This window comes from Bombina bombina, chromosome 5, assembly GCF_027579735.1.
Source record: "Bombina bombina isolate aBomBom1 chromosome 5, aBomBom1.pri, whole genome shotgun sequence".
Taxonomy (NCBI): Eukaryota; Metazoa; Chordata; class Amphibia; order Anura; family Bombinatoridae; genus Bombina; species Bombina bombina.
The window spans coordinates 977596518-977621294 of record NC_069503.1 but is presented as its reverse complement, the minus strand read 5'-3'; the positions used below and the strand labels follow the sequence as shown (position 1 = coordinate 977621294).

General features: G+C 38.6%; 1 protein-coding gene across 1 annotated transcript in view; it reads right to left on the bottom strand.

Annotated features, from left to right (window-relative positions):
• Window positions 1-586: 586 nt before the first annotated feature.
• The window catches only part of OTUD6B (OTU deubiquitinase 6B), a 68170-nt gene continuing 43979 nt past the window's right edge, over window positions 587-24777 (bottom strand). The window contains exon 7 of the mRNA XM_053715191.1: window positions 587-823. Coding sequence (XP_053571166.1) covers window positions 745-823 — 79 coding nt within the window. The 3' untranslated portion in view covers window positions 587-744. The remainder of the gene's footprint in view (window positions 824-24777) is intronic.

Here is a 24777-nt window from a genome sequence, read left to right as displayed (position 1 = left end):
TTAATTTTCTGAGCGCTAATTGCTGCCACGAGCTGGCGGTAGCAATAACCAGCCACTTGTAACGGCTGGTTATTATTCAATTATAATTTGACAAAGTTGGAGAACCTCTATTTCCCAAACTATCCCTAACAACAGGAATTTATAAAATGCCACAGATGTGCCTGATTGGTATTTTAAAGATTTGAGAGTGGTGGCAATTCCAGTCCATCAGCCTAGAGCACTCGTTTTCAAACCTGTGCTCAGACCTCCCTAACAGGACAGATTTGTAGGATCACCCTGAGTGAGAGCAGGTAAAATAACCATGTTTACTAATCAGCTGATTTCAACTGTGCTCTAGTTCAGATATCCTCAAACTCTGGCCTGTTAGGGAGGTCTGAGGGCAGGTTTGAAAACCAGAGGCCTAGAGGGAAGACTGATCTCCCTGGTGAACTGGGATAGAATGTTAATAAAAAATAGTTTCACATATTTCAGAAAAGCCTACTTCTTAGATTAGACATACTACAGAGACTTGCATTCATTTTATAAGCTCTGTATGACCATGGCTTTAAATATTTTCTCTAGATGAAGAGGCTCTCAGGGAACAAAACAGCACAAATCACATTTAATATACTACATGTAATGTTAAACACTAATGTAAATGTTTGATTTCACAGACGAAATGGAAATGCATTACATTACAAACTGACAAATGATAATCTTCATATTAAAAATTATGCCCAGTACACTTCCAAAACAATAAGATAGTTAGCTATCCGAAGATGTGACCTTCAGTGGTTCCACGGAATTATAATGCTCTCCCAATCCATAAGCATGTCGCATGTATCTGCAAAAAAAAAAAAAAATTACAATAGAAAGATTTTACCTTGAGATTCAATAACAAAGTTTAACTGGTTTTAAACTGTATGACAAGAATAAGGTGCAATGATTTTAAGTTTTTTTTTGTGCCTTTTAATCTTTCATTTACTTAAAGGGATATGAAACCCAAAAAATGTATTTTCTTCAAGCTTTCAGACTCTCCCACTAAATAAGAGATGCCTACCCACCCTTAAAGTTTCTCCACCACCTCATCTGACCTGCAAATAAGAGACAAAAAAAAATACAGGCAACTAGAAATCAGGGCTTTAAAAATATGTAACTGGGGTTAGTGGTTAAGATTTTACTGTCCTTTTTCTGGGTGTCTCTCCCCAATACAGCTTTTGCACTTGCATCGGCACCACTTTTAGGACCTGCACTCTTGTCCTCTCACGTACATGTTTTGTGTCCATGTTACACACTAGTAGGATAACGTAAATGGTGCACTATTTTGTGGTACCGACATCCAAGGGGTGAATTTCTACCAAGATTGTGGTTTCCTTTAGCAATTTTATTTTGGAGGCTTATTTGAAGCAACCAATAAAGTCGGTCAGTGTTCCAACTCTGCGGGGATAATTGTAGTTGTTTAACGTATCAGCGTCTACTGTGTGATCTGCTCAGTTTTACTAGGTGTTCAAAGTGTCCATCTTCCAATGGAAGAGGAGCGTTCAATATTTATTAATTAATTACACTCATATGTATATTTAATAAGTGCTTTCTCTCTAGAAAAGTGGGCTCCCACCCTTCATATATTAATAACCCTGGCTATTTTTTTTTTTTTTAAATCATGACACAAAAGATGTCTTCTACTGAAGAAATACAATTAAAAAAACATTTATGCTTACATGATAAATTCATCTTTTTCATGGTGGTGAGCGTACACAATCCATTACCCCTGGATTCAACTAGTGGTCACTAGGAGGAGGCAAAGATTCCCAAACCTTCTAACAGCACTTCCTCCCTCCCACCTCATTGGTATGCCAGTCTGGACGTATAGCCAAGCAAGGAGAAGCAGGGGAAAAAAAAAAAAGTAGGAAAGGACAAAGCATGGGAAAAGGTGGTGCAAACTAGAACTGCCGCCAGAACTTTTTAATTTGATTAAAGGGACAGTCTACACCTTAGTCATCTTAAAGTCTTACCTTAGATTAAGCTGCAAATAGTCTCCTGCACCCCTTTCTATATTATGCAGCAGAAATGGTAAAAAAATAATAATATATTTTTAAAATGAATATCGTTTCTGGCCATGCTCCACCCACAGATGACATCACATCTGGGCTGCATCTATGCACTCTGCTGAATAGCATTGACAGTCTGTTGAATCCAACTAGTGAGATTTTTATGATTGGAAGCAATATGCAGCCCCGATCGTAATGTCAGTGGGTGGAGCTTGGCAGCAAAATAACTAACTGTTCCTGTTGCATGATATAGAAAGGGTGCAGGAGGAAATTTGCAGCTTAATCTAAAAAGGTAAGACTTTAAGATGACCAAGGTGTAGACTGCCCATTTAAAAAAATTGGGTGGGGCTCATGGACTCTAACCACCATGAAAGAAATTAAATTTATCAGCATAAATTTTTGTTTCATAAGTTGGTGAGAGTCCACAATCCTTTACTCTGGTAATGAATATCTAAGTTGTCGAGTCCACGGGTAATTTGGGTGGGACAAAAACCATTTTGAATAGGTAGGCCCTTAATTCACAGACACTGCTGCCTGGAGGGCTTTCGTATCAAAAGCCACTTCAGAAGAAGCAAAAACATCAATGTGGCAGAATTTAGTAAAAGTACGTAGGGATGACCATATTGCTACCTTGCAAATTTGTTAAGCAGAAGCTTCATTTTTTGAAAGCTCAGGAAGTGGAAACTGATCTAGTAGAGTGGGCTGTAATACCTTTTGGGGGAATCTTTCCTGCCTCCAAGTAAGCCTTTGAGGAATGTCTAAAATTAACATTTTACCTACAAACTACTAATGTCTAAGCTCTCATCACATCTAAATTGTGTTGTACCCTTTGTTTAAAAATTTTGAGGATTGAGACAAAGAAGGAATAATTTCTCGATTAGTGTTATCAGAAGATACCACTTTTGGTAAAAAGCCAAGCCAAGCTGTAGCAATGAAAATTACTGATTTGATCCAAACTATCACTCTTGGCAGCAGAACTGTTGGAGAAAATATGTAAACAAGATGAAATAACAGGAAGGTGCTAGAGCATCTACAAACACCACCTCAGGATCACTTGATCTTGCAACGTATCTGGGAAGCTTGTTGTTCAAACAAGAAACCATCAGGACTATCTCTGGTAGACCCCATCATTCTACAATCTGATTGAAAACCAATATAAAATAACATTCCTGGATGAATAGATTGACAACTCAGATAATTTGCTTACCAAGTTTCCACACCTAGGATATGAATTGCATAAAATTTTACAAATATTGTTCTCTGCCCAAGAAAGAATATGAGATACTTCCTTCATCGAAATACTGCGTGTTCCCCCTTGGTTACAGATATACGCCACCGCTGTTACATTGATTGGAAATGCAGATAAGTCTCTTCTTTAGGAAAGGCCAGGTCTAAAGAGCCCTTAGGGTTGCACCTTCTAGGATATTTATTCAAAACCTTGTCTCCTGAAAAGGCCAACTCCCCATATTGCACCCAAACATGAAAGATTTGTGTCTGTCATGATTACAGTCTAAGTTGGATGGACAAAAGATGCCCCCCACCACCAAAAGAAATGGATTGGTTCTCTATCCTTGTTGTGGGAGGAGTATATCTGGATATGTTACTTAGCAACACCTTCCCTTGTGCTAGTTCACCGGGGGTATACCATACCTATATATTACTACTCATTTGCCTATGTTTATATAGATTGTAACGCTATGTTAAAATTAGATATCTATGCCCCTTAGAGGAAACCTATTTATAAATGATGGTTATAACTCAGGGCCTAATTCTAACAGATGTACTTAAATGCAGCTGTTCAGCTTTATGTTTAGTTTGAGCATTATGACATTTTAAAATCTTTTGGCTTGCTAATATCACAGATCCAGATTTAGTCTCTATGACAGCTAAATTATTTACTTGCTGCGACCCAGGCTGCGGCTACGGGAGTAGGGTAGGCTATATTCCTTTTTATTTGACTTTTCGCAGCTCCATTACTCCCTATGGACTAGATGACATTAAATATTTCTCACAACTTAATTATCCTATATATACACACCAATTGAGTAATACATATCCACCTAGTTTAACTACCACAACACAGGTTCCTGATATTATTATATATAGCGCCAATCTCTTTTACCATTCGTTTATTTACATGGCTCTCTTATATTTCATCAGAAGTTTGCCATGTTACACTGTACATTCCAGGTCTCACTGTTTGTTTTTGGTGGAGGTTTGTAGAATATTGATATGTAATACTGGCCTTCAAACATTGTTAAATAGAGGGTCCCACACATAGGAGAGCTAGATACATTACTCACTGATCAGCATAGTAGCTTAAACAGCGAGCAACATTAATTATTGTAGGGGTTAATTTCACTATTTTCTAATACAGGGGATAATGCTAGATGATACACATATAGCTTACTTTGAGACCAATATCTAGGACCATATACTCCTTTTATTTAACTTATGGTCTACTGTTACCATGATCTATTCTATACCCAACTGAGACTTTAAAAAGCCTACTCTTGCCCTTATTTAAACCTACCATAACAGATCTTGTCCTACGGACAGCGGCCGAGTTTGTGGGATGGGACGAGTCAATCCCTTAAGTATAGGCTAAGGAGAGACTATTATATCTGTTATATATCCATTATATGGATCTAACTGTAACCATTTTCAAGATTTTATATTCTGTTTAAACAGTTACATTGGATAGTTTTATTAGCAGTACATAGTCATCTCTAGGTGATGTTCTAAGCTTTATTTCCATTCAGCCATGACAAGCTCCTATCATCTTAGCCCCTCGATAACTATGTGTATACAATAGCTTCCTACTCTTTTGTAACAATCTTTATAAGTATGTGCCCCTCTGTAGATGGGACCCCTATTGTTACTACAATTAATTATACACAGTGACTGATTGTTATGATACCTCCCTTGACTATATATCATCTGTTGTACACTGATGCCCTTGGTTTAATAGTAGTGTCTACTAATATGCTTGGTTTAACTGTGGTCTCTCAGTTTTTATATGTCAATGATGCTAGAGAGATTTTGTTGTATCTTATTCACCCATGCCACTCATATCATTTGTCCTCATATCGCTTCCCCTTAATCTCCTATTACTTTACTGACATACCTTAATAGGCTCCGCCCCTCCCCCCTCTCTAATACGAGCGGCTCTCGCCCGCTGCATTCCCTCCCCCACATGCTATGGTCCAAGAGTGATCGAAACATAAGCCATATCCCCTTATTACGCTATGATTAACTTAGATTGTACAGAGGTTTTCTTCTGTCATTTTGGGGAACCTCTACTATATATTAAATTATAAAAGTGAAGTTCAATTTTGATTCGTCCATGCCTTCTCTCATGCTACGTTGGAATAAGATATGATATTGTAATCTGTACCTATCTTGGATGTAATTACCTGTTTTTGGACGAATTGTGTGTTTTTCTCTTGGTTATTAATTTCACAACTTCAATAAAAAACTTATTTAAAAAAAAAAAAAAAAAACACAACACAATTTAATATCTATGGAATGCATAGGTTCAAACGGAACCCCTTGAAGAACTAAATTTAAACTCCAGGGAGGAGTAATTGGTCTAAATACAGGCTTAATTCTAGTTAGAGCCTGACAAAAAGACTGAACATCTGGCACATCTGCCAAACGTTTGTGAAACAAAATTGGCAAAGCAGAAATTTGTCCCTTTAAAGAACTTGCTGATAACTCTTTCTGCAATCCTTCTTGGAGAAAAGACAGAATCCTGGGAATCCTAACTTTACTCCATGAGTAACCCTTGGATTCACACCAATAAAGATATTTACGCCATATCTTATGATAGATTTTTCTAGTGACAGGCTTTCTAGCCTGTATCAAAGTATTGATGACCAAATCAGAGAATCCTCGCTTAGACAAAATCAAGTGTTCAATCTCCACGCAGTCAGCTGTAGAGAAATTAGATTTGGATGTTGGAAAGGACCTTGAATGAGAAGGTCCTGTCTCAAAGGAAGTTTCCACGGTGGTAGAGAGGACATGTCCACTAAATCCGCATACCAAGTCCTGCGTGGCCACGCAGGCGCCATCAGGATTACTGAAGCTCTCTCCTGTTTAGATTCGAGCAATCACGCGTGGAAGGAGAGGAAACGGTGGAAACACATAAGCTAGGCTGAACGACCAAGGCACTGCCAAGGCATCTATCAGTTCGGCCTGGGGATCCCTTGACCTGGATCCGTAACGTGGAAGCTTGGCATTCTGACGAGATGCCATCAGATCCAGTTCCGGTCTGCCCCATTTGTGAATCAATGAAGCAAACACCTCCGGATGGAGTTCCCACTCCCCCGGATGAAAAGTCTGAATCTGTCTGAGGTAACACATTCCCTGACTCTGAAAGCTCTCCCTCAGACAGCAATTCCCTGACCCCCAACTCAGAGCACTGTGAGGGTACATCGGAAATAGCCAATAAAGCATCAGAGGATTCAGTATTCACATTAATACCTGACCTACTGCGTTTACCCTGTAACACTGGTAATTTAGACAATACCTCTGTAAGGGTAGTTGACATAACTGCAGCCATCTCCTGCAGAGTAAAGGAATTAGACGCACTAGAGGTACTTGGCGTCACTTGCGTGGGCGTTAAAGGTTGTGACACTTGGAGAATTGGATGGCATATCCTGATTCTCTTCAGACTGAGAATCATCCTTAGGCACACTTTCTTGACCTAAAATATGCTTTTTACAATGTAAGGCCCTTTCAGTACAAGGAGGTACACAATGTAAGAGGGGGTTCCACAATAGCTTCTAAACACATATAACAATGAGATTCCTCAATGTCAGACATGTTGAACAGACTAGTAATAACCACAGAAGTCGTTAAACACTTTATTTATTGCTTTAAACAAATTTTGAGAAACGTGTACTGCGCCTTTAAGTAATAAAAAGCGCACAATTTTTCCAAAACTGCTTCAAAAACGTTAATGTGCTCTAAATATTAACTAACTCATTAATGGCTCCAAAAATTATTGCACCCCAAGAGTAAGGGGAGAAATTAACCTCTAAACGTAACTTAAATCACAAAAATGTCAATTTTTACAAAAATACCCCCTGCACCTGCAGAGCTGTGGCGCTTACCTGCTCCCAGGGTACTTTAAAATGACTCGCCAACGATCCGGACAAGAGAATCACTGTCTAGGATCAACCGGAATTAATGCTTGCTGCTTCTCAGTCAGAAGGAAGTGCGCATCTGAGTGCGCGAAATTAAGCCCCGCCCATCATGGCCGATGCCCGAGTAGGCCTAAAACAGCCGCATGGTGAAGCGGTTTTAAGCAAAACTAAGTGGAACATATAAAACCCCAAACAACATACCAGTATAGCCACTCCGGTTATTCAGTGCAAACAAAAAAACGATCTACAGTTTCTGCCTCTCCCAGTGTCTTATATAATGCCCATTATAATGATTGTGTCAACAGAAAAATAAAACATAGGTCTCCAGTAACACCCCTCTGTTTAACAGGTGTACTGCTTACCCCATTCCCTTACAGGGAAATAAATGCCAGCCAGTTCTGATATATGAAGTCTCTTAAGAAATAAAGGGCTGCACATACCTCAATGCTGCTTGTAGCATGAAAACGTTCTCCACACTGAAGATGTCTCTTGTGTTACCTTCAGAAGTCTTGTGGGAACTAACATGGATCTTAGTTACAGCTGCTAAGATCATCAACCTCAGGACAGAAATCTTCTTCCATATCCCCCTGAGGAAAATAGTACTCACCGGTACCATTTAAAATAAAAAAAACTTCTTGATTGAAGAAACTAAAACTAACACCTCACTTTACCTCTTCCTAGTATAACACAGGCAAAGAGAATGACTAGGGGTGGAGGGGAAGGGAGGAGCTATATATATATACAGCTCTGCTGTGGTGCTCTTTGCCACTTCCTGTTAGCAGAAGGATAATATCCCACAAGTAAGGATGAAATCCGTGGACTCGTATCTTGTAGAAGAAATTGTCTGGATAGTTTTAATTTTGAAACTAGGAACTCTGAGGAACTTGTTCAGGGTTTTCAAGTCCAGAATATGCCTGAAAGTTCCCTCTTTTTTGAAAAGGATGAAGTAAAAACCCTGGCCTTGTTCCGATATCGGAACTGGAACTATTACTCCCATGTGCCTTCACAGAGTCCTTTGGGACATGGGACAGAAGAAACCTTCCTATGGGAGACCTTGATCTAAAGCACATTATGTACCCTTGAGAATCTATGTTTTTAGAACCTAAGGCCTAGATTTGGAGTTTGGCGTTAGCCGTGAAAACCAGCGTTAGAGGCTCCTAACGCTGGTTTTAGGCTACCTCCGGTATTTGGAGTCACTCAAAATAGGGTCTAACGCTCACTTTTCAGCCGCGACTTTTCCATACCGCAGATCCCCTTACGTAAATTGCGTATCCTATCTTTTCAATGGGATTTTTCTAACTCCGGTATTTAGAGTCGTGTCTGAAGTGAGCGTTAGACATCTAACGACAAAACTCCAGCCGCAGGAAAAAAGTCAGTAGTTAAGAGCTTTATGGGCTAACGCCGGTTTATAACGCTCTTAACTACTGTACTCTAAAGTACACTAACACCCATAAACTACCTATGTACCCCTAAACCGAGGTTCCCCCACATCGCCGCAACTCAATTAATTTTTTTAACCCCTAATCTGCCGACCGCCAACTACGTTATCCTTATGTACCCCTAATCTGCTGCCCCTAACACCGCCGACCCCTATATTATATTTATTAACCCCTAATCTGCCCCCCACAACGTCGCCGCCAGCTACCTACACTTATTAACCCCTAATCTGCCGACCGCAAAGCGCCGCCACCTACGTTATCCTTATGTACCCCTAATCTGCTGCCCCTAACACCGCCGACCCCTATATTATATTTATTAACCCCTAATCTGCCCCCCTCAACGTCGCCTCCACTTATTAACCCCTAATCTGCCGAGCGGACCGCACCGCTACTATAATAAAGTTATTAACCCCTAATCCGCCTCACTAACCCTATAATAAATAGTATTAACCCCTAATCTGCCCTCCCTAACATCGCCGACACCTAACTTCAATTATTAACCCCAAATCTGCCGACTGGAGTTCACCGCTATTCTAATAAATGTATTAACCCCTAAAGCTAAGTCTAACCCTAACACCAACACCCCCCTAAGTTAAATATAATTTACATCTAACAAAATTAATTAATTATCTCTTATTAAATAAATTATTCCTATTTAAAGCTAAATACTTACCTGTAAAATAAATCCTAATATAGCTACAATATAAATTATAATTATATTGTAGCTATTTTAGGATTAATATTTATTTTACAGGTAACTTTGTATTTATTTTAACCATGTACAATAGCTATTAAATAGTTAAGAACTATTTAATAGTTACCTAGTTAAAATAATTACAAAATTACCTGTAAAATAAATCCTAACCTAAGTTACAATTAAACCTAACACTACACTATCATTAAATTAATTAAATAAAATACCTACAATTATCTACAATTAAACCTAACACTACACTATCAATAAATTAATTAAATACAATATCTACAAATAACTACAATGAAATAAACTAACTAAAGTACAAAAAATAAAAAAATATTTACAAACATAAGAAAAATATTTCAACAATTTTAAACTAATTACACCTACTCTAAGCCCCCTAATAAAATAACAAAGACCCCCAAAATAAAAAAAAATGCCCTACCCTATTCTAAATTACTAAAGTTCAAAGCTCTTTTACCTTACCAGCCCTGAACAGGGCCCTTTGCGGGGCATGCCCCAAGAAGTTCAGCTCTTTTGCCTGTAAAAAAAAAAACATACAATACCCCCCCCCCCCCAACATTACAACCCACCACCCACATACCCCTAATCTAACCCAAACCCCCCTTAAATAAACCTAACACGAAGCCCCTGAAGATCATCCTACCTTGTCTTCACCTCACCAGGTATCACCGATCCGTCCTGGCTCCAAAATCTTCATCCAACCCAAGCGGGGGCTGGCGATCCATCATCCGGTGGCTGAAGAGGTCCAGAAGAGGCTCCAAAGTCTTCATCCTATCTGGGAAGAAGAGGCGATCCGGACCGGCAACAATCTTGATCCAAGCGGCATCTTCTATCTTCATCCGATGACGACCGGCTCCATCCTGAAGACCTCCACCGCGGACCCATCTTCTTCCGGCGACGTCCAACTGAAGAATGACGGTTCCTTTAAGGGACGTCATCCAAGATGGCGTCCCTCGAATTCCGATTGGCTGATAGGATTCTATCAGCCAATCGGAATTAAGGTAGGAATATTCTGATTGGCTGATTCCAGCAGCCAATCAGATTGAGCTCGCATTCTATTGGCTGATCAGAACAGCCAATAGAATGCAAGCTCAATCTGATTGGCTGATTGGATCAGCCAATCGGATTGAACTTGATTCTGATTGGCTGATGGAATCAGCCAATCAGAATATTCCTACCTTAATTCCGATTGGCTGATAGAATCCTATCAGCCAATCAGAATTCGAGGGACGCCATCTTGGATGACGTCATTTAAAGGAACCGTCATTCGTCGTTCAGTCGTCGGCCAGGATGGATGTTCCGCGTCGGAGGTCTTCAGGATCCTGCCGCTCCGGATGGATGACCATAGAAGATCCCGCTTGGATGAAGACTTCAATCGGATGGAAGACCTCTTCTGCCCCGCTTGGATGAAGACTTCAGCCGGATCATGGACCTCTTCAGCCCCCCGCTTGGGCTTGGATCAGGACATCGGAGGAGCTCTTCTGGACAGATCGGTGAACCCGGTGAGGTGAAGACAAGGTAGGAAGATCTTCAGGGGCTTAGAGTTAGGTTTATTTAAGGGGGGTTTGGGTTAGATTAGGGGTATGTGGGTGGTGGGTTGTAATGTTGGGGGGCTTGGGTATTGTATGTTTTTTTTTTTTACAGGCAAAAGAGCTGAACTTCTTGGGGCATGCCCCGCAAAGGGCCCTGTTCAGGGCTGGTAAGATAAAAGAGCTTTGAACTTTAGTAATTTAGAATAGGGAAGGGCATTTTTTTATTTTGGGGTGCTTTGTTATTTTATTAGGGGGCTTAGAGTAGGTGTAATTAGTTTAAAATTGTTGTAATATTTTTCTTATGTTGTAAATATTTTTTTATTTTTTGTAACTTAGTTCTTTTTTATTTTTTGTACTTTAGCAAGTTTATTTAATTGTATTTATTTGTAGGAATTGTATTTAATTAATTTATTGATAGTGTAGTGTTAGGTGTAATTGTAACTTAGGTTAGGATTTATTTTACAGGTAATTTTGTAATTATTTTAACTATTTTAGCTATTAAATAGTTCTTAACTATTTAATAGCTATTGTACCTGGTTAAAATAAATACAAAGTTACCTGTAAAATAAATATTAATCCTAAAATAGCTATAATATAATTATAATTTATATTGTAGCTATATTAGGATTTATTTTACAGGTAAGTATTTAGCTTTAAATAGGAATAATTTATTTAATAAGAGTTAATTAATTTCGTTAGATTTAAATTATATTTAACTTAGGGGGGTGTTAGTGTTAGGGTTAGACTTAGCTTTAGGGGTTAATACATTTATTAGAATAGCGGTGAGCTCCAGTCGGCAGATTAGGGGTTAATGTTTGAAGTTAGGTGTCGGCGATGTTAGGGAGGGCAGATTAGGGGTTAATACTATTTATTATAGGGTTAGTGAGGCGGATTAGGGGTTAATAACTTTATAATAATAGCGGTGCGGTCCGGTCGGCAGATTAGGGGTTAATAAGTGTAGGCAGGTGGAGGCGACGTTGTGGGGGGAAGATTAGGGGTTAATAAATATAATATAGGGGTCGGCGATGTTAGGGCAGCAGATTAGGGGTACATAGGGATAATGTAAGTAGCGGCGGTTTACGGAGCGGCAGATTAGGGGTTAATAATAATATGCAGGGGTCAGCGATAGCGGGGGGCGGCAGATTAGGGGTTAATAAGTGTAAGGTTAGGGGTGTTTAGACTCGGGGTACATGTTAGAGTGTTAGGTGCAGACGTAGGAAGTGTTTACGCATAGCAAACAATGGGGCTGCGTTAGGAGCTGAACGCGGCTTTTTTGCAGGTGTTAGGTTTTTTTTCAGCTCAAACAGCTCCATTGTTTCCTATGGGGGAATCGTGCACGAGCACGTTTTTGAGGCTGGCCGCTTGCGTAAGCAACTCTGGTATCGAGAGTTGAAGCTGCGTTAAATATGCTCTACGCTCCTTTTTTGGAGCCTAACGCAGCCTTTATGTGGACTCTCTATACCAGAGTTATTTTTATGGTGCGGCCAGAAAAAAGCCGGCGTTAGCTACGCGGGTCGTTACCGACAAAACTCCAAATCTAGGCCTAAGTATTTTGTACAGATAGCGACCAGGACTTTTGACAAAAGGCATAATCTGACCCCTACCAGAAGAAGATCTGGATTGGGGGCTGCAGGTTCATGCAGACTTGGTAAAGAAGGAAGACTTTTTTGGACTATTATCCTTGTTTCAATTGGGGTTAGGTTTTCAAGAAGAATCCTGTTTCTTGAAGCAGAGGATGATCTTTGGTTCCTTGATTGACAAAAGCAATTAGTAGCTCTGTTCTTTCCCTTAGACTTCTTGACTTGAGCGACAAAGGCTCATTTACCTACAGTCACAGTAGTGATTATAGCATCTAAACCTGACCCAAATAAAATATTTCCTTGAAAAGGAAGAGAGAATAGATTTGAGTTATAAAGCTCTTCTGTTCAAAACTGGTAAAGACAAATTTTTGGCATTGATTATAATAATGTCGACAATAGCATCACAGATAAAAGCATTTGCTGACCTAAGAAGTTTCAGACGACATTAAAACTCTTCATCAATAGAATCATCTGAAATCTGATCAGATAAATAACACCAATGAGTAGAAGCTGCTAACATGCAAGCAATACTGATATCTGGTTTAAACAAATAACACTCTAAGCAAACAAAGCAGAGGGCGCTTCATGTGCATATACGTTTTCAAATGAACAGTGCGGTGTAATGTGCATACAGGGTACTCACAATATGCAGCAGCAGTCTGTTGTGCTGAAAGATGAGTAGATCATCAACACAAGTCATGATGCCACTGCCTGGATCCAGTCACGATTGGGATGCCTGAGATAGAGCTACAAGCTGCAGGATAAAGTAGGATGTTTCAGATACACACAAATCCAAATGATGTATCCAGTTTATGATGAAGAGTCTCAGGCGCAGCTGTGGTGGCTACACAGATTACATAATGGTATGAAAGGTGAGGCTGCTAACTGCCAATCTCTGCTTTAACACCCAGCTTTTGTGTTAAAGCAGAGCTTGGCAGTTAGCAGCCTGGGCCACAGGGCAGTATTCCAACATGATAACAACCCCAAACACACCTCCAAGACGACCACTGCCTTGCTAAAGAAGCTGAGAGTAAAGGTGATGGACTCGCCAAGCATGTCTCCCGACCTTAACCCTATTAAGCATCTGTGGGGCATCCTCAAACAGAAGGTGGGGGAGCGCAAGATCTCCAACATCCACCAGCTCTGTGATGTCGTCATGGAGGAGTGGAAGAGGACTCCAGTGGCAACCTGTGAAGCTCTGGTGAACTCCATGCCCAAGAGGGTTAAGGCAGTGCTGGAAAATAATGGTGGCCACACAAAATATTGACACTTTGGGCCCCATTTTGGACATTTCCAATTAGGGGTGTACTCACTTTTGTTGCCAACGGTTTAGACATTAATGGCTGTGAGTTGAGTTATTTTGAGGGGACAGCAAATTTACACTGTTCTACAGACTGCATACTCACTTCTTTACATTGTAGCAAAGTGTCATTTCTTCAGTGTTGTCACATGAAAAAATATAATAAAATATTTACAAAAATGTGAGGGGTGTACTCATTTTTGTGAGATACTGTACATATAGTTAATTATCACTTTTCATGATATAGCGCCCCCTAGAGAGACCTAGTGCTCTCATTGGTCTTTATTCTCTAAACACGCTTGAACAAAAGCCTTTCTGTGGAAAGGGATAGTAGTAGGTTTTGCTAAGCTGAAGTTGGTGCTATCCACATTTGGGATAGTTTCCCAAAGCTCTACACTAGCAGTTGGTAAAGGGAACATCCTTTTAAATGCAGAAGATCGATTAAAAGGAACACCAAACTTGGCCAATCTTTAGTTTGATCGCATCAAGAACGGGAAAAGCCTCTGGAGTCTTAACAGAAGGTAAGGTTTGAAAATTAAATTTAAATTGTTTTATTAATTTTTATTTCAAAGGCTTTTAGGTTTTGTACCCCTAAAGTACATAAAACCTCATTTAAAAGACTTTGAAGATGTTAAAGTTTGAACATGAAAGAGGAGGATTCTGTATCCTTATCAGCAACTGACTCCTTATCAAAAAGTTCAACTTCAGAAGACTCTGAATCTTAAAGTAACAGTTTAGCTGATCGGATCTTAAGAGATTCCGAATGGCTAGATAAAGCAAAATGTAGGTTGTTTGTCAGAGACTATTTTGCGCTTACTTGGGGGAGGCATGGTTGCCAACATCTTAGACACAGTTGCATGCACAAAATCTTGAAAGGGACAGTAAACACCAGAATTTTTGTTGTTTAAAAAGAAAGAATCCCTTTATTACCCATTACCCAGTTTTGTATAACTAACAATGTTATAGAAATGCACGTTTTACCTCTGATTACCTTGTATCTAAGCCTCTGCAAACTGCCCCCTTATTTCAGTTCTTTTGACAGACTTGCATTTTAGCCAATCAGTGCTATCTCCAGGGTAACTTAACGTGCATGAGCTCAATGTTATCTATATGAAACACATGAACTAATGCCCTCTAGTGGTCACAATGCATTCAGAATACGAGGCAGTCTCCAAGGTCTAAGAAATTAGCATATGAACCTCCTAGGTTTAGCTTTCAACTAAGAACAAAGCTAAGTTTGTGATAAAAGTAAATTGGAAAGTTGGTTAAAATTACATTCCCTATTTAAATCATGAAAAAAAAAATTTTGGACTTGAATGACTTAAATCCTGAATCTTTAAATCATAAGACCTTTCCTGAACTTTAGAGGGAGGACAGATTTGTTTAGAGGCAAGGGCAGCATTAGACTGGTTAGAATGCATAAAGGTAATCCATACATGAATTGCATAGCTGAGCTGGCGGAGTAATAGGGATAAGCTTGCAAAAGATACACTTATATAAGTGGTCAGAGGATCTATCCTCTAAACGATTGATATTTAAATTAATGGCAACAGCTCCAGTATGCTCTAATACTATTATTGATAAGAAAACAGACAGCAATTACAACAAATAAAATACGCAATAGTATATTCTATTAAAGGGACACTCAGGTTTTATTAAATTGACATGATTCATATACAGCATGTAATTTTAAACAACTTTCCAATTTACTTCTATTAAAGAAAATGTACACAGTCTTTTATATTTACACTTTTTGAGTCACCAGCTCCTACTGAGCATGTGCAAGAACTCAGACTATACGTATATACATTTGTGATTGGCTGATTACTATCACATGGTACAGAGGGAGTGGAAATATACATAACTTTAACCCCTTAATGACAACTGACGTACCAGGTACGTCATGCATTAACAAGCAGTTAATGACAATGGACGTACCTGGTACGTCAGTTGTCTAACAGAGTGCTGGAAGCGATCACAAATGCTTCCAGCAGCTCTGAGGGTATTGCAGTGATGCCTCGATATGGAGGCATCCTGCAATACCATTTTACAAGCCCCCGATGCAGAGAGAGCCACTCTGTGGCCCTCTCTGCACCGGTAGCGATAGTGCCGGGTGTGAGGGTGTGAGGGTGCGCGCGCGCGCGCGCACGTGCACCCATTAGCCACACTGACACCAATGAATGAGGGCAGAAAGGGGAAAAAAAGGGATTTTGTTTTAAAAAAAAAATATATATAAAAAGGATCTGGGAGGGGGTGGGGGTATTGTGGGGGGCTGCTACACTACAGAAATAGTTTTTTTACGTAAAAATAAAAATACTTTTTGGGGGGTTTTTGGGGCCAAACTGGGTACTGGCAGAAAGCTGCCAGTACCCAAGATGGTGGTAATTAGGTAGGGGAGAGGGTTAGAGAGCTGGAGGGGGGATCAGGGAGGTTGGGGCTAAGGCAGGGGTCCATCACAGCTAAAATACTTTATTATTTTTATTTAAAAAAAAAAAAAAAAAAACACCTCTTATTTAGTACTGGCAGACTTTCTGCCAGTACTTAAGATGGCGGGAACAATTGTGGGGTGGTGCAGGGAAGAGAGCTGTTTGGGAGGGATCAGGGGGTGGGATGCTGATCTCTAAAATTAATGGTAAGGTTAGGGAACCTAAGGGGGTTTGTGACATTGAAGTCAAGTGTAGAATTATACACTAGTTATATCAAATAGCAAATATATTTATTTTTACACTTTATTTAACAAATATGCTTGAAACAGACGTTACCAGGGGGGGGAAAGAAATATCCACGGTTAAGCAACCTCTGGACTAATTGTAAGCTTACAGAATCTAGAGATCCCCACCGGTAATTAGACAAGTAAAATAAGGATGTATATATAGAAGGCTAAAAAAGAATGGGATAAGTCACTTCCATACTTCAAATAAATGATAGCCAAATTATATAGCATCCACGTTTAAAAATAAGGGCTAGTGGACTGGGTGTTGCGTGTCAAATCAGTAAGTCATACAGGGTAGGGAAGTTAGCATAAACGTGATTCCATACACACAGGGTAGGTATTTAGGACAAGCATACAAATGTACAAGCTGTGCGCTCAAAGGCGTCCTCCTGCCTGCGTACTGCTCTGATTGAACAGAGTCAGCCGATTTCTGGCTAAAATCCCTATCTGATAGAGCTAGTTAACATACACACAAGTCATTCTCATATGTACTTTGAATGTATTATATTATATTCAATACAAAATGTCACCATAAATTTCTCTTAGTTACGTTCAAACCGATACATTCAATTCAACATTAAAGGTTACTATGTAGCTTATAGCGTAATGGCATATAGAGCTTAGCAGAAATGTAGCTGTTCGTAACTAGGCAATTAAGCTTATTCTTAGATGACAGTTAGATTATATAACAACCCTCCTATAGTTGCAGTTGGAGTGAGAAAACTATAGCAATATAAGTATAAGGTTATAGCGGTATACAGTTAGAGAGTTTTCAAAAAGCCGCTATTGCTATTTTAGGTATGTGACTAGCTCGCACGCTTGTTCCACCCAAGGCCACGCCCACCGACGCGTTTCCGTCACAGAACGTGACTTCGTCAGGGCATAGGGCCAGCCCAGCACTCGGTACAAGAATTTATAGTAGTCAGTTGTCATAGCAACCTATAAAGTATTGGAAACGGAGGTGTAAAACTCCGCTATGGCCTCATTCTGTCATTTAACTTTTAATTTGTATTAGTTATGTGTACTGCCTTTAATTCATTGCACATTTCTAAAGTAAATATTTGAACAAAAAGGGAACATAACAATTCATCATTTTATTGACGCTTACCATTCTTGTGTGGGGGTATATTGTGCATCATTATGTGCAAGTATTGTGGGGGAAAGTAGTATTCCCAAGTGGTTGTATTGGGAGAGTTTTATAGGGAGATATATATATATATATATATATATATATAGTTATAGTGCCTATACAGCATATTGTATTCTATTTTTTATATAGAATACCTAGGTCAAATATGCTGATAATTGTCAATTGACAATTATCAGCATATTTGACCTAGGTATTCTATATAAAAAATAGAATACAATATGCTGTATAGGCACTATATATATATATATATATATATATATATATATATATATATATATATATATATATATATATATATATATATATATATATATATATATATATATATATATATATATATATATATATCTCCCAATAAAACTCTCCCAATACAACCACTAGGGAATACTACTTTCCCCCACAATACTTGCACATAATGATGCACAATATACCCCCACACAAGAGTGGTAAGCGTCAATAAAATGATGAATTGTTATGTTCCCTTTTTGTTCAAATATTTACTTTAGAAATGTGCAATGAATTAAAGGCAGTACACATAACTAATACAAATTAAAAGTTAAATGACAGAATGAGGCCATAGCGGCGTTTTACACCTCCATTTCCAATACTTTATAGGTTGCTATGACAACTGACTACTATAAATTCTTGTACCGAGTGCTGGGCTGGCCCTATGCCCTGACGAAGTCACGTTCTGTGACTGAAACGCGTCGGTGGGCGTGGCCTTGGGTGGAACAAGCGTGCAAGCTAATCACATACCTAAAATAGCAATAGCGGCTTTTTGAAAACTCTCTAACTGTATACCGCTATAACCTTATACTTATATTGCTATAGTTTTCTCACTCCAACTGCAACTATAGGAGGGTTGTTATATAATCTAACTGTCATCTAAGAATAAGCTTAATTGCCTAGTTACGAACAGCTACATTTCTGCTAAGCTCTATATGCCATTACGCTATAAGCTACATAGTAACCTTTAATGTTGAATTGAATGTATCGGTTTGAACGTAACTAAGAGAAATTTATGGTGACATTTTGTATTGAATATAATATAATACATCCAAAGTACATATGAGAATGACTTGTGTGTATGTTAACTAGCTCTATCAGATAGGGATTTTAGCCAGAAATCGGCTGACTCTGTTCAATCAGAGCAGTACGCAGGCAGGAGGACGCCTTTGAGCGCACAGCTTGTACATTTGTATGCTTGTCCTAAATACCTATCCTGTGTGTATGGAATCACGTTTATGCTAACTTCCCTACCCTGTATGACTTACTGATTTGACACGCAACACCCAGTCCACTAGCCCTTATTTTTAAACGTGGATGCTATATAATTTGGCTATCATTTATTTGAAGTATGGAAGTGACTTATCCCATTCTTTTTTAGCCTTCTATATATACATCCTTATTTTACTTGTCTAATTACCGGTGGGGATCTCTAGATTCTGTAAGCTTACAATTAGTCCAGAGGTTGCTTAACCGTGGATATTTCTTCCCCCCCCCCTGGTAACGTCTGTTTCAAGCATATTTGTTAAATAAAGTGTAAAAATAAATATATTTGCTATTTGATCTCTAAAATTAACCCTGCAAGCTCCCTACAAGCTACCTAATTTAACCCCTTCACTGCTGGGCATAATTAACGTGTGGTGCGCAGCAGCATTTAGCGGCCTTCTAATTACCAAAAAGCAACGCCAAAGCCATATAAGTCTGCTATTTCTGAACAAAGGGGATCCCAGAGAAGCTTTTACAACAATTTCTGCCATAATTGCACAAGCTGTTTGTAAATAATTTCAGTGAGAAACCTAAAATTGTGAAAAATGTAAAGTTTTTTTTTTTTATTTGCTCGCATTTGGCGGTGAAATGGTGGCATAAAATATACCAAAATGGGCCTAGATCAATACTTGGGGTTGTCTACTACACTACACTAAAGCTAAAATTAACCCTACAATCTCCCTACAAGCTCCCTAATTAACCCCTTCACTCCTGGACATAAAACACGTGTGGGGCGCAGCGGCATTTAGCGGCCTTCTAATTACCAAAAAGCAACCCAAAAGCCATATAAGTCTGCTATTTCTGAAAAAAGGGGATCCCAGAGAAGCATTTACAACCATTTGTGCCATAATTGCAGAAGCTGTTTGTAAATAATTTCAGTTGGAAACCTAAAGTTTGTGACAAATTTTGTGAAAAAGTGAACTTTTTTTTTTTTTTTATCACGTTTGGCGGTGAAATGGTGGCATGAAATATACCAAAATGGGCCTAGATCAATACTTTGGGTTGTCTTCTAAAAAAAAATATATACATGTCAAGGGATATTCAGGTATTCCTGAAAGATATCAGTGTTCTAATGTAACTAGCGCTAATTTTGAAAAAAAGTGGTTTGGAAATAGCAAAGTGGTACTTGTATTTATTGCCCCATAAATTGCAAAAAAAGCAAAGAACATGTAAACATTGGGTATTTCTAAACTCAGGACAAAATTTAGAAACTATTTAGCATGGGTGTTTTTTGGTGGTTGTAGATGTGTAGCAGATTTTGGGGGTCAAAGTTAGAAAAAGTGTGTTTTTTTTCCATTTTTTCCTCATATTTTATTATTTTTTTTATAGTATATTATAAGACATGATGAAAATAATGGTATCTTTAGAAAGTCCATTTAATGGCGAGAAAAACGGTATATAATATGTGTGGGTACAGTAAATGAGTAAGAGGGAAATTACAGCTAAACACAAACACTGCAGAAATGTAAAAATAGCCATTGTCATTAAGGGTAAGAAAATTGAAAAATGGTCCGGTCATTAAGGGGTTAAAATGTGTTAGAAAAGAATCTACTACACATTTGAAATTCAGAGTAATTGCTATTGTATTGTCTTGTTATCTTGCATCTGTTGATTATGCAAATCTACTGTGTTTACTGGTCCTTTAAGAAGACCAAACAAATACAATTAGTCAGGGACTTAACCCTTTAAGGACACAGCTTTCAGTTTGCTCAATTGTTTTATGACGGAAAAATTCTGTCATATGTCCTTAAGAGGTTAAAGTACAGTCTAGTCAAAATTAGACAACATTTAGATAGGGCGTGCAAGTTTAAACAAACTTTTCAATTTACCTTTATCATCAAATTTTGCTTTGTTCTCTTGGTATACTTAGTTGATATTTAAACCTAGGTAGGCTCATATGCCAAATTTCTAAGTCATTGAAGGCCACCTCTATCTCAATGCATTTGACCGTTTTACACAGCTAGAGGCCGTTAGCACAATGTTATCTATAGGACACACATGAACTCACGCCGTGGAGTTACTTATGAGAGAGCACAGATTGGCTAAATGCAAGTCTGTCAAAAGAACTGAAATAAGGGGGCAATTTTTTTTTTAAACAAGAATTCTGGAGTAGACTGTCCCTTTAAGGCAGCAAAGTCCGAGAATAAAAAAAGGGGGAACCAAAGACCACACATAAGTAAAAGCTGCTTTTTAAAGAGACTATACACAATTAAACTACAACAATAATAGTTTAAACCAATATAAAATAATCCAAAAAAAAAAAAAACACCTTTAGGAAATCGGAAAACGGAGAACAGATAAACCGCAGAAATAACTGACCAGGAGCGCTATCCTAGAAAAGAGGGCTTTTAGGGCAGCGGGAAAAAAAACCCCCAAAAAATAGCACATTCCCAGAGAATAAGTATTGCCTAAATAAACAATGAAAAGAATGTAGAGCACTAACTCAATATGGGCAAGTGGCTCAGTAGGGCGGTTCGGAATTTACAACCGTGTAGGGGAAGCCAACGCGCCATCAAGCTCATAAGCTTTACTAAATTGTAAAACAAGTAGTGCAGCTGAGTTACAAGAAGCGTTCTAAGAAAATACGGAGCGTGTACACTTTACACTGAAGTAAAAACAAAAATAACTGTAAAAAAAGAAATAAAAATGACACTTATGTAAGGGGAAAAAAATAATAATAAAAAAAAAAAAAAAAAGTGTGTACTGCCCCTCATAGCCTCCAAGAAAGCAGACAATAAAACAAATACAATCTAATGTGGTAATGTTTTCTATTAGTTAAGTCCCCAGGCTTTGATGTAACATGACAAACCTGCTAGTAGCCTGTGGGTTATGCAAGTGCCAATGTAATCAGACTTACCTTACAAGCATCCACTACAACGTGCTTACCAGCTACAGAAACGACTGCTTCCAGTAGATAGACCATCCAGTGCTGAGCACATTGTATCAGAGGATTTAAGTGAGGAGTATATAGACAACCTAAGAGGAGTCGGCTAAGGGATAGGTCCCCACAACACTTGTGACCAACTCACGGAGTAATTGTGTCACTACCTCATTCTCCCCTCTGTCTCAGTAGCAGCTCTGAGGGGGGAAAAAATGGGCCTCTCAAGGTAGAATCTGGAGCACCTCAGTTCTTCACCTTCCTTCTGTGGAGGCAAATATAAGACTGGCATACCAGTGAGGTCGGAGGGATGAAGTTGGTTTTGGAAATCTTGGCTTCCTCCTAGTGGCCAGGAGTTGAATCCTAGGAGTAATGGATAGTGAACTCTCACCACCTTATAAAATAAAAGGCTAATAAAATAACTAAATATATGTATATACACATAATTATATATGTAAATAGATATATACAGATATATAACTAAAATTTGCTGCGCAAGGTTCTGATGTAGTCTGACGACATCAGAACAAGGCTTCCATTGGAGCCTATAGAAGCACACCCTAGTGAGTGCAAAGCTTCCCGCCAATTCGCTAACTTGTAATACCACCGCACATTAGCGTGCGCTTGGCGCTGGTATTAAAAAGTGGAGCGCTAATATTGCTTTCATGGAAGCAATATATAGCGCTCCACTTGTAATCTGGTCCAATGTCGGAACTCACTAAAATAAGTTCACCTAGAACTGCAGCACTGCCACTCCTCTAATTTAAAAGGGACATGGAACCAAAAAGTTTTCATTTAACATTCAGATAAAGCATACAATATTAAACAACTTTCCAATTTACCTGGGTAAGCCAAGAGCTAGCTGTTGATTGGTGGCTGCACATATATGCCTGTTGTCATTGGCTTACCGATCTGTACAGCTAGATTCTTGTAGTGCATTTCTGATCCTTCAATAAAAAGGATACAATGGGAACTGAAGCAAAAAGGACAATAGAAGTAAATTGGAACATTAAAACTGTAAGCTCAGATTCATGAAAGAAACAATTTCGGTTTCATGTCCCTTTAAATTAGAGGAGTGGCGCTGCTATTATTTTAGTGCGTTTCACTGCGTCTGCACAGTGCGGTGATGTTGCTTCTCATACCCTTTGTCAGTGGGACACCTACAATTCCACACATTTAATGGAAATAATATAAAATAAGACAGGAAGCAAATTTTGATTTCATGATTCAGATAGAGCATTACATTTTAAACATTCTAATTTACTTCTATTATTCTCTTTGTATCTTTCTTTGAAAAGCAGGTACTTAAGCTCAGGAGCGTGCACATGTATGTAAGCACTATATGGCAGCAATTTTGCTAGAATGTTATCTACTTGCAAGACCACTAGAGGACAGCACTATTTCCTGCCATGTAGTGCTACACACACCCACCTAGGTATCTCTTCAACAAAGAATAAAGTGTGAATGAAGCAAATTTGAAGATAAAAGTAAATTGAAGACTTTAAAAATTGTATGCTCTGAATCAAAAAATAAAATTGGATTTCATATCACTTTAAGTTTAAAATATGATATAGTTAGTGGTGCTGTAGATGACTTAAAGGGACATGAAACCCACATTTTTTCTTTCATGATTTAGAAAGAGAGTGCAATTTTAAACATCTTTCTAATTGACTTCTATTATCTAATTTGTTTTATTCTCTTGATATTCTTTGCTGAAAAGCATATCTAGATATGCTCAGTAGCTGCTGATTGGTTGCTGCACATAGAAACCTCGTGCGATTGGCTCACCCATGTGCATTGCTTTTTCTTCAAATAAGGCTATCTAAAAAATGAAGCAAAATAAATAATAGAAGTGAATTGTAATGTTGTTTAAATTTGTATTCTCTATCTGAATCATGAAAGAAATATTTTGGGTTTAGTGGCCCTTTAAGTTACTTTCTAAAAAAAAAAAAAAAAAACAAAAACACAATTTATGCTTACCTGATAAATTTATTTCTCTTGTGGTGTATCCAGTCCACGGATCATCCATTACTTGTGGGATATTCTCATTCCCAACAGGAAGTTGCAAGAGGACACCCACAGCAGAGCTGTAATATAGCTCCTCCCCTAACTGTCATAGCCAGTCATTCGACCGAAAACAAGCCGAGAAAGGAGGAACCATAGGGTGCAGTGGTTACTGTAGTTTAAATTTAAAAATTACCTGCCTTAAAATGACAGGGCGGGCCGTGGACTGGATACACCACAAGAGAAATAAATTTATCAGGTAAGCATAAATTGTGTTCTCTTGTAAGGTGTATCCAGTCCACGGATCATCCATTACTTGTGGGATACCAATACCAAAGCTAAAGTACACGGATGAAGGGAGGGACAAGGCAGGAACCACTGCCTGTAAAACCTTTCTCCCAAATATAGCCTCCGAAGAAGCAAAAGTATCAAAGTTGTAAAATTTTGAAAAAGTATGAAGCGAAGACCAAGTCTCCGCCTTGCAAATCTGTTCAACAGAAGCCTCATTTTTAAAGGCCCAAGTGGAAGCCACAGCTCTAGTGGAATGAGCTGTAATCCTTTCAGGAGGCTGCTGTCCACCAGTCTCATATGCTAATCAGATTATGCTTCTTAGACAAAAAGAAAGAGAGGTTGCCGAAGCCTTTTGACCTCTCCTCTGTCCAGAGTAGACAACAAACAAAGCAGATGTTTGACGAAAATCTTTAGTAGCTTGTAAGTAAAACTTTAAAGCACGGACCACATCCAGATTGTGTAATAGACGTTCCTTCTTCGAAGAAGGATTAGGACACAAGGATGGAACAACAATCTCTTGATTGATATTCTTGTTAGATACCACCTTAGGTAAGAACCCAGGTTTGGTACGCAGGACTACCTTATCCGTATGAAAAATCAGATAAGGAGAATCACATTATAAGGCAATTAGCTCAGAGACTCTACGAGCCGAGGAAATAGCTACCAAAAAAAAAAAAAAGAACTTTCCAAGATAAAAGTTTGATATCTATGGAATGAAGA